The sequence below is a fragment of the Pocillopora verrucosa genome, chromosome 7 (assembly GCF_036669915.1).
Source record: "Pocillopora verrucosa isolate sample1 chromosome 7, ASM3666991v2, whole genome shotgun sequence".
Taxonomy (NCBI): domain Eukaryota; kingdom Metazoa; phylum Cnidaria; class Anthozoa; order Scleractinia; family Pocilloporidae; genus Pocillopora; species Pocillopora verrucosa.
In genome coordinates this window covers 17,515,186-17,532,652 of record NC_089318.1, presented here as the reverse complement: position 1 = coordinate 17,532,652, position 17,467 = coordinate 17,515,186, and the positions used below count along the sequence as shown (strand labels likewise).

Genomic DNA, 17,467 nt, shown 5'->3' with positions numbered 1-17,467 from the left:
AGCTTTAATACCAGCTGAGTGTAATCCTTCGCAGCACCAAGTATTCTCCGAGATGTTTAATTCTTACAGAGACTAGTTCTTAATAATTTGAAATTCTTGGAATTGCTCACCGAACTCTTTTTAATACCTTGGATTATAGATGAACTCTTGCAACTTCGATCGTGAAGTTGAACGTTACGACCTTTTAGGTATCTTGAAACTTTATTTACAAGGTTGCCTTGTCATGTAACTCTCTCATAGTATTTCATCTTAAAACAGCTTTGATACCAGCTGAATGTAACCCTTCTCAGTACCAAGAACTAAATGAGGCAGGAAGATACTGGAAACACTCCACAGCCAATCTTTCCTGTGATAATCATATTGAAAGTGGCCAATGGTACCGTTTCACCGGGGCCGCTGGCACAATGATGGCGACATACTGCATTCCAAAGGAAAGTTGTAATACTCACGCAGTCGGCTGGATTAACGGTAACCATCCCTCTGAGGTTTACCAATTGGTGTCGACAGTTGTGTGCTTTCACTGGCACTCAAACTGCTGTGAATGGTCACGTCCAGTTCGGATACGAAATTGCAGAGGATACTATATTTATGAGTTACAAAATCCGGGTAGCTGCACTCGTCGTTACTGCGGTGTGAACGGTTTGTACCTTTTTTTTTTTTACGTAAGTTGGATAACTTCAGTATTCTTCTTAAAACCCACTAGGGGTTTATATACATAAGAAAATAACTTCAACTGTATAATGGGAATTTTCCAAAGCGATTTATAGAAACAATTCAAGAAAATATGACCTAATGTTGCACAATTAAATTTGTTTTCGTGTTTTGCTCCAAACCAGGCGTAAAATGAAATCTAGCATTTTTTCTCTTACAAAACCAAGTTAAAATGTGACATACGATAATACAAACTGTTACCAACTGCAGAAATGGGGAAGCTAGTCAAATTCAATAAAGGAGAAGATTGGGTTCTTTAAATAGAGAGAAATATATCCCCTGGATGGAAAATGATTTGACTTTGGTGGATAATCACACAACACTATTCTGGTACAGTTTTTTAAATGATATTTTCAGACGAAAGTGACGCATGTCGCGTATCTGGTGGTTCCTCTAAGTGTCCATGTCAAAATGGTTATGAAGGAGATCCGTGCAGGGGTGAGTGTCAGAGCAAGTAAGCGTTGTTTGTCCTTACGAACATTGGTAGAATTCACTGATTTCTGTGAATGTGAAGGGATAATTCATGCCTTCGTTGTTTCTGAACTCGATCATTGTAATGCCATTCTTCACTGGCTTCCTAAATCACAACTAGATTAGTTACAATGTGTCCCAAACAATGCAACAAGACTTCTTTTACTAACTAACTGCACGCGTCGTACTTTTATCGGCTATGAAACTTGGAGAACGCTAAGACGTTGCAAAAATGTAGCGCCCACGATAAAAAATATTTTCTGCTCAGCAATGATTACGATTTCTACCGACGCCTTAATTTTTAGATCACGTAACTCACTACATAATGACTAAATATAAATCAAATGGAATTTTGTAGCAAATAAGTAAAACATGCGGCGTTCCAAACCTAACAGGCGGTAGTACTTCATGTAGAACCCAGTTGCAAATCAGCTGTTAGGGCATTTTTGTGCATCCCCCTGAGTGCCTAACTGCATGCAAAATTTATTCCCCGAGATGTTTAATTCTTACAGAGACTAGTTCTTAATCATTTGAAATTCTTGGAATTGCTCGCCGAACTCTCTTTTATACCTTGGATTATAGATGAACTCTTGCAACTTCGATCGTGAAGTTGAACGTTACGACCTTCTAGGTATCTTGAAAAGTGCGCTTTAGTTACAAGGTTGCCTTGTCATGTTCTGATCTCGATCATTGTGATACCATTCTTCACTGGCTTCCTAAATCACAACTAGATTAGTTACAATGTGTCCCAAACAATGCAACAATACTGGTAAATGGATCTAGGAAATGTGACCCTACATGTGTGAATCAATCTCTCTTGTGCTTCGTAACCTGAACTGGCCTCCGGTTCACTGACGTATCTTTCGATGAAATCTAAAGAGTGAAATAAACAGTCTCCTGTCTACAATTCGGCAACTAATTTCTCTATACCACCCAACAAGACCTATGAGGCCTTCCCAGAAGCTGCAATAACTTCTTACCCATTGATTGTTCTCCTAAACGCATGGGAATATGTCTTTTTATCTTGCTTTTACCGCAGTCGAAATCATACCAAGCGATAAAACGAACTATTTTAAATTTTTCTTGATCCGTTTTGATGACGAGACTGCAGGGTGGAAAAGTGAAACATTTGGTTTCTACTGATAGATCTGGACAAATGTGCGAGCGGAGACCATGACTGCCATAAATATGGTGTTTGTCATAACGAGATTGGATCCTATACTTGTCACTGTCAGTTTGGATATGTAGGAAATGGAACATGGTGTGAAGGTACAAATGTTCTATTTCATTATTCTTACAAAAGAAATTTCAAGATTTGCATCTTCTATAAGACATGCTTGATGTTTGATCAGTTTTGTCATACACTGAAAACTTGATCTTCAGGTGTGGGTTCGTTGTGCAGTTTGCCTACTATGTGGCCCCTCTTTGTGAGCTTTGACAGTCTAGTGGTATCCGTCAGACAAATTTTTTCTCAGAATTTTTTGTCGGACCAAAGAGGCTCCGATATAACCGAAAACATCTTTTCAACTACAGTTTCCCCTTTTAATGTACCGGCGTACATCTGCTGTTAAAAATACTTATTTTCTTCCCGATGTTTCACACGATTGTATTGAATTGTTTGTATGTCATTTCAGCTTGTCCAGAACATTCTCTATGGATCCAGACATCACTTAACGTTCATGATTGCTGGTGTAAATACTTTTACCCAGGAGATCCAGAAGTTGATCCATGCCGAAGACAAACAGAAAGTAATACATGAGAGAAAGTAGACTAACTCTAACTATAAATAAAATTGAAATATGAGTCATTTAATTACTGATTCAATATTCAAACAGAGTATAATTATCCTTCAACGTCGAATTGCGTCTCAACAACGGTTTTTTTACGTAATGAAATAGAGGACTCCAAACGAAATTGGGAGTTCCAATTATAACTTCTTTTTTCCCATTTTTAGGCGATCTGAGAAATATCGATAATTCAATAGAGGTTTCAATTCATGGTATTAATACACAACCAAGCAGCCCAATGAAGTTTAGACGAGACCAAACAAGAACGCTGGTTGCATCTTTAAAGATGGAGAACTTTCTTGCGCAACAGGGCTCGTTCTCCTGGAAAATAAGCCAACTGTCGCTGTCACCTTTTAACATTTCTGATCAACCAGAGCTGCTCGTGCCCGACACTCTCGAGCTGAACATACGGCCAAACTTGCTGTCGACAGGGCTTAAACTTGTAACATTTGAGCTGCGAGGAACATCTGGAACTAAGCTGACAGCCCGAGACTTTGCTTTCATCGAAGTCCTTAATTCGGCACTGAAGGTTTCCATTGCCGGAGGAACTGAAGTTTTTCGATCCATAGATAAACCAATTTTATTGGATGCCAGTGCTTCGTATGACACTAGCCCTAGTGCTGGCAGTTCCTCAGGAGTGAACTATGATTGGACTTGCTTAACAATAACGCAATCCAACGTTTCCAGAAATTATACTCCAGTGCCTGACGCCACCTTTCGAGGCTCAGATGGCATATCCAACACACTTGTCGATGCGGCTGCAAATGGAACCCTCTTTCAGCTGCCAGACAATATCTTTCTTCAGGGCAAGGGAGAAGCCATAGTGACCTTAGATACCAAAAGACTCGTCAGTAATCAAGCATACTATATGGTTCTGACGGCAACCAAGGATATCCGCGAAGCAAGTGACATACAGATTATTCATGTTGGCGACGAAGATGTACTCGACATTCGTATTTTGTAAGTATAGTATATGGATGCAAAGTCGTTGATGGTTAAAGGAGCCCGGCTGGAATTCTTATAATCCAAGACCAGAGAAGTTTCTTTCCTAATCTTACTGCTCAGAACAAACAACAACAAATAGTTTAGTTAGTGGATACAAAGTAGTTGATGGTTGCCACTTGCTGAAATATTTAGTATCTTACATGAGCTGTCCTCTTCCCCGTTTTTAGAGCCCAGAATGAACAATATAGAATAGATTAAAATCTACTGATCTCTATGCAATCCCGAGAGATATATTAAATTATTATTCATTCAACTCACCATCTCTTTCCGGATCGGCCGAAAGCGTACAGTGGATTTTCGAAATCAGCGCCTGGGACGTCATCTAGGTGCAGCTTATTCAATATAATGTCAAGGTCACTCGAGGTTATAAGCAATCATGTCATGTATGACTGCGGTGCATGATTTCTAAGGGACCTCATGTCAAGCGGGTGCACTTTGTGTTGCTTACCAAGCAAAAGCAAAAACATATTTTCTTTTTATTCAAGGTATGATTAAACAATTATTAGCTTTGGCCTCTGAGATATCCAGAATGTTTAAGGTCTCGGTAAGGATTATCTGGCTCAGCCTTTGGCTTCGGCTGATAACCTTGATTATTCTGGATATCGCAAAACCCTCATCTAATCGTTGTTGATTATTTGTCAAAAGAAGGTTGAAAACAACACCACTCTCTTGTGAATGGCTTTCCAACTAAGACACAAATGTTCAATTGGTTATGTTGCAATGAAAGTAAATACAGACAAAAACATAAGCAATTATTCCATAAAGGGTGGCATAGTTGTCTATTTAAAACTAACATCTTCATCAAAGAAACTAACAATGATATAAATTCGTTTCCTTGCAAATTTGAACCATCTTAACGCAATGCATAAGGACGAATACAGACGATTTGATGAGCAGAGGATCACTTCTTATTTTCTTTGCACAGGTGCACTATGGACTGTGACTCACCAGCCAGTGCATCATCTCGCATCTCCCTAAGAACCGACTGCAATTCAATTCGTTGTCCTGTGTCCCTCAAGTATAAATGGAGCCTGCTGAAAAAGGATGGAAACAGTTCTCATCCCCAATGGTCTACACAGATAAACTTTAAAAATCTCCTGGGTACAAAAGTGGATTCGAAAAACCTTGTAATTAAGGAGCAAATGCTTGAGCCCGGATCCTCCTACAAAATCAAGGTCGACGTTCTATCTGCAAACGGATCATTTGGCTGGGCTGTATACCAATTTGACACAGTTGCAAGTCCATCAGGAGGAACATGCCATGGTGTGCAGTTGGATAGGAAAGATGTAGGATCTTGGCTAAACATTACCTGTCAAGGCTGGAGAGACGAACACATGCCACTCAGCTACGAATTCTTCCGGGAATTGGAAGATGGAGAACTCGACATGCTTTCCTCTGGAGTTTGGCCACATAGTGTTGTTTACATTCCACCTGTGGAAGAAAATGTGGTTCGTTTTAAAGTTGCAGTTGTAAATGTTTTGGGAGCAGCAGATACAACAGGATTTTCTTTCGAGGTATTCATCTATAGAAGGTTAAGTGACTGCTTAATGATCCTGATGGCAGTTACTAGAGGGCAATCTCGTTTGGGTGTTCGAGTGAGTGCGAGTATGCGCAAAGAAAACCCAAATATTTCTTGTTTCTTGTCTTTATTATTCACATTTTTTGCCTGTCCAACTTCATTGTACGATTCTAACAGTGCACTAGATCAGAGGATGCAGAAGACAGTGAAATTGACTGATCGTCGCACTGTCAGAAATTGCATGAAATCAACATTGATGTACTATTTTCCGAAATAACCTGTGAATGTCAAGGGTCTACTGAAATACATCCCTTTTATTACCATTTTTTTTAAGTTGAATCAATCATACTTGTTGACGGCAGAAGAAGTGAACCACAATCAGCTGGAGGCAAAAATTGCAAAAATGGACTCTTATTTTAAAATGAAACAAACAAATATGGCAGTGCAAGAGGCAGGCACCCTTATTTTCTTACTCAAAATGGTCGCGAAGGAAGATCACGAAAGAGCATATCTCCTGCAAGTAAGTTCAGTACATGGAACAAGTGACTTTAAACATAAGCGTGTAACTGAAGTAATAAAATAAAGTCGCCTTGACTGTGCTCTGTTTGGTTATAAAGCACTTAGGAAGCGGTTAGGACATGAAAGTGTTTCTCCATACTCTTAGCGTGTTCATATATTTGCGTTATATCTGAACTTTATCAAAATAATCAATATTAGTTCCTACTCATCGGGGTTTTTATAGTGCCAAATTGTGATTCCGGTCGCATAATGATGTTTGCAGATGAATCGCAAAAAAATTTTATAAAGGAATTTTTAAAGTTGTCAATGAAATCCAGCTGAAAGAATCCCAATATACACGTCACAAGTAAAAGCGATACACAAAAACGTTTTACCTCAGCGCTTCCGTTTCCTTTTCTCTCTGACTAATTTGGCCAACGGCACGTAACTGTTGGAGGCTTATAGATTTAGGTTTATTTTTCTTGACTGCTACATGTCTGCTTCTGTTTATTACGTACTCTTTCCTTTGCACAGAAAAAGAATTACGTTATTTCTAAGATCTGTGAAGTTCCGACTGATAAACTGGAGCGGTTACTCCAGGTTACTTCTGTCTTAAAGAAAGCCACAATGGGTGACGCTCTTATCTGGAAAAATACAACGGTATGACACTGATCTCAAATTCCCTTATGCACCTCTCAGAAAGTTAACGTTTTTCGACATCCCGAATTATAGTAAAGTTCAAGCAAGAAGTTTTTAACAAGGAGTTAGCATAATAAAAATATAAATCAACTGCATAATAAAAAAAGTCGCACCCAAAAACATACATTGACCTTGTTTTCTTCCAGTTCACTGTTCTGGATAAGTTCAAGGAGATGTCCAACTGGCTTTCACTGAAAAATGTGCACGAACGTAGTTCTGAAACCCGTCTTCTTCTCGAGGGAGCAAGATTGCTATTGCATTGCACCACAAATATCATGGATTCCAGCTCCAGACGACTCCTCATGGGTAGTTTGTCAGGCAACTTTGATAAAGGGGAAGAGGTATTTTTAAAAATAGTACATGTTTCTAAATTCAAGTGAACTTTACTACAACCAACTAATTTCTCAGAATTTTAAAGACGAAAATTTCAATAGAGCAAACGTGAAAAAGGTATTTCTAGGAGAGGGAATTTTACACCAACCTATTGACCCATGTTGACAAGATTTTTTAATCTCGCCAGACTGATCAAAGTAGAAAAGAAGAGTCTAGAAAACGATAAGATAAAAGAATTAAAGGGAAAAGCTCTTTTTTCTTTTTCTAAAGGAAGTTAGACAGGGCGTGATTACACACTGTATTCAAACGAACAAAGCAAAAAACGGAAAAGACCTTCAATTCTCTTTTATCAACAAGTAGAACGGTAAAGCCTAGTAATACATCAGAAAGGCTCAGCCAAGGCATTGCAAATCGAAAATTCGAAAATCCGCTGAGCCTACAAATATGTTAATTCCTAAGTAAGAGAGAGGAAAATTGAAGGTTCTATTTTCCTTTTTTTAAGTTTTAGAAATCTCCATCCCTTTGTTCCTCCTCTTCCCAAGGATTCCTTCTTGTTCTATTGGTAATGAATGAGAGTAGCATTAAAATTTTTTATAATATTAGATAACCATGGGAAAGACAATTTTGGCCCGTTGCCAGGAGCTGACAGAAATGACAACCAACATACTGCTATCGTTAAAGTTGCCTGGAGAAGAATACAGCACCATACGCAATGGACTTCAATCGACGATGCTCGGAAAGCATGAATCAAATGACTTGAGCCTTTTAGAAATCAGCGATGGAAAAACCAATTTTGTAATCCCATATCTGGATAGCAGGGCATTGAAAAGTTGGGTCGGCGACACCTCCGAGGTCTGGGTAGAGGTTTGTAACTTTTTCAGTTAACAAATCATAAAATTTGTGAGCCAATCACGGTAGATATCTATAAATTTGGTGTATGTTTTATATTTGACATGCTCATGGCAATGAACTTTCCTAGAATCTCTCGGTTTTCCTTACAGGGCGGTATGTTAACCGAGTGATTTCAGGAAAAAGACTTGAACAACATTGAAAGATGCCACAGTATTTATTGTTAGCCACTTGATGATGGATGCGCATCGTGACGCGAAATCAGTTCAAATCCTGAAAGGAGAAAAATATTTTTTATCACCCTGCGCTGTTGATAAATCTACAACCTCATCAATTTTATTTCCACATCCTTTCTAATGTCTTGCAGATGGTGAGCTATAATTTTAACCCATATGTGACGGACAATAGCAGCAGCAGAATAAGATCAAACGTTGTCAGCCTTGCCCTAAAGGACGGCACTGGGAGAGCTCTCAACACAGCTGACCTTCCCTCGAACATAGAAATTGACATTCCAGTAACAAATTATGATCCCGTGAACAGCACTCGATCGGATCATTTTCTGAATCCTGGCAGGTTGCAATATCATGTGATAACCGTTGGTGAGGTCAACACCACCGTAAAATTGACCATTACAACTAAAGCAACAGCTTCTATTACTGTCTATGTAAAATTCGCTGAAAAGCCAACAGAGATTTCCTACGACGAGGTGATTCACTTATCCAAGGAGAAAACATCTATTAACCCCGATTGCGAATTACGAGAGAATTGCTCTTATACTATCGTCGTAAAGAGTAAATATGCAGGTAAATATTACGTTGGCTTATTGGAGAACAGTGAATCTCGAAAAGAATTGCCTCCGTCAAGAGGTAGAAGATCAATTCTTCCAGAGCGAGCGATGCAAGAGAAGTGCATCAAGTTCAAGGATCCTCCTCCGACGGTTGCTCCTCAAGTAGAGTATGTCATTCTTGTTCCTCAGTACGACTCTGATAAGTCAGTTAACTACAGTTTACAAGTTGAGACAATATGGTGTGCATTCTGGTCTGATGCTGAACAAAGATGGACAAATGAAGGATGCAAGGTGAAAAAAAAAACTTTATGTAGAATTAAATAAGTCAGTAGCTATATTAAAGGACGAAGAATTTACTTTTCAGGCCATTTAACGGAAGTTGTTGAATATTGGTTTTAAGCTTTGGTGTGTTTTGGAGATGAAAAATAACTTTATACTCACTTACTGTACTCAGTAAGTCAATCTAATCCTTTTCAAGATAGCACTTGTAAGCAGTGGGTGTTCTCTAGAGCCAAGATACATGGGCAATATTTCTGGCAGAAAAAAAATATCATCATCAACTACAACGGTTATTTTTTTTTTATACAAGCGAATAAGTAGAGACAGAAACCCAAATAACTACATATCTAAACTATCTATTAGCAATTTTCCTCTGAAACTACTATGGGAGAAGTCTTGATTTTACTATCGCGTTTTCTAAGATACAAAAGCTTTAATTTTGCCGAGAATAGAGAACTCGAGCCAATTTTCCCAGAGCACTGAATCGTTTTCAGAAATTCTTGTGGCAATGTCGGTGTTTACAGACTTTATAGGAGTAGGAGGTGAGCAATTTAACTCATTTAGCTTAATGCTGAAAATCGTTTCATGGAAGCCGGGTATATGAGCCCAGTATATAACCCGAATCAAGAGCACTTCACACCAACAGTTGTTTTCCTTTCGGACCTGATGTAATTTAAAATTAGAACAGTAAACTGATCGCCATTAATGCACGGACTAATTTTTAGGTTAGCCGAGAATCAAACCATTCATCTCTGAAATGTCTCTGCAATCACTTGACTGCATTTGGGGGAGATATTCTTGTTGCACCAAATACCATTGACTTTCAACTGGTCCAGCAGGCATTTGACAACGTGGATCCTGATGACCTTCTCGTCTTGATAACACTGTGTTCTACCTTTCTGTTCTACTTTCTTGTTTTGGTAAAAGCACGCAGGGCTGACAAAGTGGATGCCACAAAGGTTGGTGCCATATCATTAAAAATTATTCGACGAAGCTAGAGATACTACGAGAATACTTAATTCAAACAACGAAATGCTCAAGAAATGATCGTTGCAGTTGAGCTGCAAGTACAGAAATCAAAGAAAAAGCTCCTCAAAAAATTGAAGCTTCGCATCAATGTCTGATTTTGTACTGCTTCTTCGGGATTCGTTAATCGCATCTCGCCTGCACGGATGACTTCTTGGCTTAGAAAACTTAACCAGTTAACAGCTTAAGTTTTTTATAATTTGAATTTAAATGACCATTTAACCTTTAGACTCACAGTTATTTCGGGGAAAATAATTAAAGGTGGATAACTCCTAAAACTCTCGCTACTGTGATTCGCGTCATGTTTAGATTTCTTTCACAGCTATTTTGTAGGCAAGACGCTGAATAAAGCATTTGTTGAGACGAGCTTAAAATAAAACAATCTTTGACAGTTTCTTGCACACCCGAACACTAATTGTTTGTCAGTGTTTAATTCTAAGCGATCTGCTTTTTTCAGGACAGTCCTCTTCTGCCCTTGGTAGGGCATCATAAGGGTGAATATGTGTATGAGGTGTCCATAACAACTGGCAGATGGAAAAGTTGTGGTACTACTGCCAATGTATCCATGACCCTTCACGGGACTGAAAATACCAGTGACGTTATCAAATTGACATGCGACATCCCATGTGACAGGAGGCTATTTGCTCAAGGGAACACTGATAATTTCCTTCTTCGACAAGATATGCCGCTAGGCGAGATAAATTTTGTGCAGATTGGTCATGACCTTTCTGGAGAGGACCCATCTTGGTTTATCAGCGAGATTGTAGCTTTAGATTGTCAAACGGGACAGCAATGGCTATTCAGTTGTCACCGCTGGCTTGCACTAGAAAGAGATGACGGTGAAACCACAAGGAGATTTTATGCAGATGATTTCAAAACAGATGATAAATTTAAGAGAAAATTTAGGACATTACGAAGAAATGGTTTCGCTGACGATCACTTGTGGTTGTCAGTGTTTTGGAAGCAGCCAAGAGATCATTTCACTCGTGTTCAGCGAGCATCCTGTTGTTGGAGTCTTCTCTTGTTGTCAATGGTAACATCCGCCATGTTTTATGAAACAGAGAATCTATCACAGAGGGGAATACAGATTGGGCCTTTTTCAATGACTCCTAGTCAGTTCTTAATCGCTTTGGAAAGTGCCTTGATTGTTTTTCCAGCAAGTCTGCTAGTTGTGCTTCTTTTTCGTAAAAGCAAACCAAAGATAAACACTCAAGGAAGGAGGTATAACTACGTGAAAAGTGAGGGAAAAGTATTGTGTACTCTCCCTCATTTTTGTGTTTACATTGCATGGTTTCTTTGTGTAAGTACTGCAATCGCTTCTGCCCTTTTCACAGTGTTTTACTCTCTTATGTGGGGAGGAGAGAAGTCGGCTCGTTGGTTAAAATCCGTGGTGCTTTCGCTGTCTGCAGACGTTATAATCTCACAGCCCATCAAGATACTTATCGCATCCGTCATTGTAGCTTCAGGGTGTGGATATGGTAGGAGGATAAGAAAGGAAACAGAGTCAATAAACGGACACAATGGGGAACAGCTAGCTAGTATTGTAGATCTTTCATCCATGGATGTTGAAAGCGCAAGAAAGTATAAGAAAAATGAGAAGAAAATGTACGCGTACTTTAAGGAACTCTTGTCTTCAATGACATTCTTTGCACTCTTATTGATCGTCTGTTATGGAGACAAAAATGACCACAGACACAAACTAAATACGGCCACCGGGCACAGCTTCCAGTTTTCTCAAAATATGGGACGCTATGAGGTGCGTTGGCTTTTATGTTAGCAAGGCAAAAATATAACGATATTATCACAAGGATGGTAAGCATGTAATTAAAACACGAACTTGCAACCCTTGCGAAGGAGCCAATAGTTTCTGTAGGACCTAGAAAATATAAGTGTTTTGGAGAGTACGTCTTTTTCTTAGATTATTATACAACTTTTTAATCCTTTGTTGACGATCCTGGAAGCTTTTATCATACATGCGGTTATTGCAAATAGAGAATCACCCATTTATTAAGATTTATTTGAATATTTTGTCTCGTATGCTGATGAATATTTAAACATTTAAAAAAATAGATTACCGATGCCACTCAGTTTTGGGAATGGATCGAAAACATTTTTTTGCCGGCAGCTTTTGTTGACGATTGGTACAATGGACATGAAGAAAGAGTTTCAGAATATATTGGCAATAAGCGATCAATTCTGGTCGGTATGCCTCGTCTGCGGCAGCTAAGAGTCAAGGAAAGTAAGTATATCATCTATAAAAAAGAGTTTATTCTATTGGAATTTGTTGCTGATATTTTGCAGTCAACCTATTTCACTGGTTTTGATTATAACCACCACGTCCGAAAATTCCATTTTTGGAAAAGTGATGACGAAACTGAATGAGTACAGAATTCAGACCCATCAAAACTTGAACGACTTTTAATGCTCTAATGGAAACAAATGAAGGAGCAGAGATAATTAAATTGAGATGGATTTTTAAATTGAGATGGATTTTGCAATGTACGGATGAGCTCCACAAACTCACCAAAGAGGGGATTTAAGATACTGAAACAGTCATGTTCAAATAATGAAACGTTTTCTTTTCCTTGCAGATTCTTGTGAAGTTCAAGAATTGTTTCAAAACATAGTCACATCTTGTTTCGACTTCTATTCCCCCACAAAGGAGGAAAAAGGAAGTTGGATTGACCTAAGAAAGATGAATGGTTCAGTTCTGTGCCCAGAAAATTGGGAATATAATGCAGACAGAAGGTTTGGCGGCTTTGATTCTTGGGGCCGTTTTGCTGTTTACAGTGGTGGAGGATACGTAGCTAATTTAGGCTACAACAAGCTAACAGCTAAAAGGATTATCAACGACTTGAAAGAAAACCACTGGGTCGATCGTCAGACCAGAGCTGTGCTGGTGGAGTTCTCATTGTATAATCCACCAAGTAACCTTCTCGCAGTGATGACGTACTACTTCGAAGTCCTTCCTTCTGGATTCGCTGGCACGTTCAAGAGCTATGGAATTTTGCCTTTAAGCGCAACGAACTCTTTAGCTCAAAGCACTTATCTGTTGTTCGTGTTGTTGTTTGGCATTCTTCTTGTTTGCTTCTTCGTTGTCCAATGCATCAAACTCTGCCGCCAAAGGTGTTGTTATTTCAAGTCGATGTGGAATTTGTTGGATATGTTGCAGATACTCACGGCATCATCAGCGATGTTACTGCGGTGGATGCGGACCAAGGTGGCCACAAAGACTTTCGAACAGTTGAAAGAAAACCCTTACCTTCCAGTCAGCTTCCATCGTGTCTTACTTTTGTTCGAGTTTGAAGAGGTGGCTATTTGTGTAACTACCGTAATTGCTACACTACGTCTTCTGAAATGCTTCTATTTCAATCCAAAAATAATTGTTTTTACATTGACACTTCGTAGATTGTTAAAACCTATAGCTTCCTTTTTCATGGTGTTTTTGATAACAGCAATGGCCCATGCACTATTAGGGTTCACAGCCTTTGGGTCCAATGTGGATATGTTCGCCCAAGTGCATGACGGTATTTTCTTTCAGTTTCTAATGCTTTTGGGACAACCATTCCCAGTGGATAAGCTAAAGGAAACAAATCCCATCATAGGCAGCCTTTTCTTTTTCACTTTCTTCTGTAGTACCAGCGTAATTATTTTGAACATGTTTCTCGCCGTAATAAATGAATATTATACGACCTCGAACGCTGACAGAGAAGGAGAAGACTATGAGCTTGCGCAATTTATTATTCAAAGAATCCTGGAGACTGTATTGGGACAGAAATCTGAAAGAAACCAGAACTGGAGGAACCATGAACTTTTCGAGCCAGATTCTTCGCTAGCGGAAAGTTCCCCTGATGGAGTTCAAAATGACGCCTTTTCACTTGAGTGGACACCAGTCATGTATCGCAGCTGCACACAGAAAATATCCAGGACGGGAAGATCCCCAGTAGGAAATAGTGGGGACTTCATAGAGTGTTCAGTATGGGAAACATACAGACCAGAACATTTGTTGGTGAAAAGTTCCACTAATGAAACAGGCTTTAAAACTATCAACCACAATAAATTGTCTAGTTACGTCGCCGACGCAAAACGTTATAATATCATGACAGATTGGAATGTACTGGACGATTACTATGAAGATGACGATGACGAAGAAGAAGACGGTGTCGATGATGATGACGAAGGCGAAGTCGATGATGATTACGATGGCAACAGTGACGACGACGACGGCGAAGACAGAAAAGTTAACGGTGACGACGACGACGACGACGACGACGATGAAGATTAACGGTGCCAGTGAAAATATGGATAAGAAAGATCCCAAGGAATAGCAAAAAGCGTCAAAAAGCAAACTTGACCGTCTTGAGATACAGTGATGTCTTTCTGTTCTTTAATCATATCAACGACTTGTTCCAACTTACTTATTCAATCAATCAATTGTTTATTGTGCGAGGCATAAAAAGCACTTGCATAAATGGATAATGTGCACATGAAAATTACAGTGGATGATGTCAACTAAATCAGTAAATAGGTAAAAAAATGACCGAATGAAAAAAGTAAGAAATTCGGAATAAATTCTGCACAACTGCAATTTAACACGTATGTATTGCATACATTTTGAGGGAAATGTATTCTTGCAGTCTGGCAAAAGATAAAGGCTTTAAGTCAAGCATTCAATAAATATTATTAAAACATATAAATTTGAGACATCACGGGTAGACGAGGGCGAATTATTCCAAGGATGAGCAAATGATACTAGGATGCCATTTTGAGTCGGGATTCTCGGGGCTAACTTTGGTTTCAGATCCCTTAGGGTGGCAACCACTACTATTGTGTTGATGAGGAAGTCTTGCAAATATTGTGGATCAGTTATTTGATACGGTCGAACCTGTATTAAGCGGTACCGTATTTAGCGGTCACCCTGTATTAGGCGTTTAGTTGTTAAAGTCTTGAAATTGTTTTCTCCTGATTACTGTAATTTTTACCTCTGTTAAGCGAACGCGGTCACCTCAACGGCCTTTTTGTATTGTCTGTCACCTTTATTGAACGGTCACTTAAAGTAAGAAACATGCCTTCAAATAGAATTACCATTAGTTTTTCAAATATGATCCAATCCATTTTTACCATACGTTAGTAGTGTTTCGAGTGAGTTTTTTCATACATTAAGTGATCAATTATGGACTGGTTTGGCAATTTTTACCGTTTTTTTTAAATACTCCTGTTCTGTGGAACCCGTTATAAGCGGTTAAACTGTATCATGACAGGACGGAGAACGCGTGGACTGTAAGTACCTCCCGTTGTCCCATATAAAGCCTTAGAAAACTTTTCTTAGGCTTTGTATGGAACAACGGGAGGTACTTACAGTGCATGCATTATCCGTCCTGTCATGAAGCGGTCACTCCGCCATTTCCCGTGGGTGACCGCCCAATAAAAATTCGACTCTAATATCTTTTAGTTGCTCCGGAATTTTCATAATTAATTCAACAATGATACCCAAGGATTTATCTTATGCTGTAATACTTAGAATCTTCAGGCTTTGCAATTTGGGTGTCATTCATTCCGAGAAAAGGAGGATCGCAATAATCCTTATAGGGTTAAAAATTGGCCTCTCATTCTCCTCAGGGCGGCTGTTCTAGCAGATGTCTCCTAAGGCTCGATCGATACATTAACCCGTAATGAAAATTTGGAGTCGACCGTTACACACATAAACTCCAATCATTTAGTGATGAGGATAGGAGCACCATTGAGGCGAAGTTCATGATTGTACCTTAAAGGTTCAAAGATATGGGCTTGTGTCTTACGAGTACTTGCTGTCGAAAATCTAAGGGCAAGCTAGTTCGTTTCCTTCTGCAGACCAATGTTGATTAATTACTCAAATATGATGGGCAAGTCATCAGCAAGATTAGTAGTTGTATTGTCAGCATAGAGACGCAGCTATGTGGCAGACACAGAGCAGTTCGCATCGTTCATAAAAAAAAAAGGTTGTCTTAATGGAAGATCCCTATGAGACACCAGCGGTAACAAGTTTCCATACGAAAATTTGAAGTATTTTACTTGCCTATTTATTAATTTGAATTGCAATTTCATTTTTTGCCGTTCGCCGTCCACCATATCCCTAGTCCACATCGATATTTTTCAAAGTTCAGTTTTGTATGTCAAATTTTAAAAGTCATTTAGAAATCAAAGGCATTATAACTTTAATTCTTCTATGATGCATGATCCTCAGTCCCACTTTTTAAGGAAGAGTGAAAAAGTTATTTAATATTTCTATGCTAATGCAGGTGCCCAAACGTACCAGAAAAATCTACGATGTGTTATGTTGACAAAAAATTCATTTTGAGTAGGCTAATATACACACATTTGGTCAACACATCTGGCTTTCACAGTGTGAGTAAAGATTGACTATTTCAAAAGTGAGAATTCTAATTAAATCAAGTGTGTAAATTAACAGATGGCTTGATTATGTCGTTCATAGAAAAAAAAGTTTGTCAAGCCCCCTACGTTTTTCTTTCTTTTACTCAATATTTAATCAGTTGGTAACGACGGCTGGTTAATTTTCACGCGAACTGCTATTGTCATATGTTTTTCGAGGACTATTATTCAGAATATTGTTTTAAGATGAAACAAAAGTAAATAATCCTTTTTTGGGAAGCATTTCTAAATAGTTTCTAATATCAGTGAGTAACACAAAGGAAAACGATCTGCAACAATCAGACCCCAGTTGTTCGAAGATTGGATAACGCTATCCACTGGATAAAACTCTATCCGGTGAATAACGCTATACGTTTAGCTATCACATCCGCCGGATAGCGAATTATCCGTCGGATAGCGTTACCCGCCCTTTATACAACTCAGAGCAATCTTTTTGCACGGTCTGAAAAGTCAACAAATAAGCGAACCTCAAAATGTTGCCAAGCTTGAGCGTTAACGTAACAAAGAAAAGTTTTTCATTTGATTAGACTGGTAATGTGTTCGATCAATTATTTATGCAAGTGGAAGTAATTTTTCTCATATAGTGTTTTTCGAATTGTTTGATATTTCACAATTCATCGTAGTACAAGGAAAATGTGACTTTTCTCTGGTTTCATGGTAATCAGCAACCTACAGTCTTCAAATATAGAACTTGAATTCGTTTTTGAGGCTCTTTTCGTGGTTTTTGTACCTGATACTTTTGTCGAAAGCAGCCGAGCTAAATAGTGGCAGGGAGGTTATCTCAATTAAGCACGACAAAATAACGAAAACAACGTGGAGGGCCTCAATATATTGTCTAGATTAATGTTTGGTTTCCAGTCGGCAGGCAAAAAAGATTGTTTATTAGACCTAGTGGTCCAATGCCACGGTATTGACTTTAAGTTTTGGGTGTCTCTTAATTTCTTAAGACATTATAAAGGACCTCAGCATAAATGATTTAAAAGCTTGCCAATAAATTATTGACTAGAGTGTGTTTGAGAGAGATTTTTACAATGGAAAGAGTCGAGGTAAACTAAATGGAAAAAGGTCAACGAA

At 38.7% G+C, this 17,467-nt stretch overlaps 1 protein-coding gene across 1 annotated transcript; it reads left to right on the top strand.

Annotated features, from left to right (window-relative positions):
• Window positions 1–404: 404 nt before the first annotated feature.
• LOC131784827 (polycystin-1-like protein 2) lies at window positions 405–14,249 on the top strand. The gene is made up of 15 exons (XM_066170242.1): window positions 405–639; window positions 1,069–1,149; window positions 2,329–2,451; window positions 2,817–2,930; window positions 3,137–3,929; window positions 4,900–5,488; window positions 5,828–6,013; window positions 6,526–6,651; window positions 6,837–7,031; window positions 7,627–7,887; window positions 8,240–8,950; window positions 9,664–9,897; window positions 10,422–11,720; window positions 12,035–12,203; window positions 12,556–14,249. Exons 1-15 carry the CDS (start codon window positions 405–407, stop codon window positions 14,247–14,249), a joined length of 6,810 nt encoding a protein of 2,269 aa, XP_066026339.1.
• Window positions 14,250–17,467: the final 3,218 nt, after the last annotated feature.

Bases quoted from the DNA above. Each gene is read 5' to 3' on its own strand.
- LOC131784827 (XM_066170242.1), top strand. From the start codon at position 405: ATGATGGCGACATACTGCATTCCAAAGGAAAGTTGTAATACTCACGCA. The intron at 7,888-8,239 runs GTTTGTAACTTT...AATGTCTTGCAG, and splicing joins CCTCCGAGGTCTGGGTAGAG to ATGGTGAGCTATAATTTTAA. The intron at 9,898-10,421 runs GTTGGTGCCATA...TGCTTTTTTCAG, and splicing joins ACAAAGTGGATGCCACAAAG to GACAGTCCTCTTCTGCCCTT.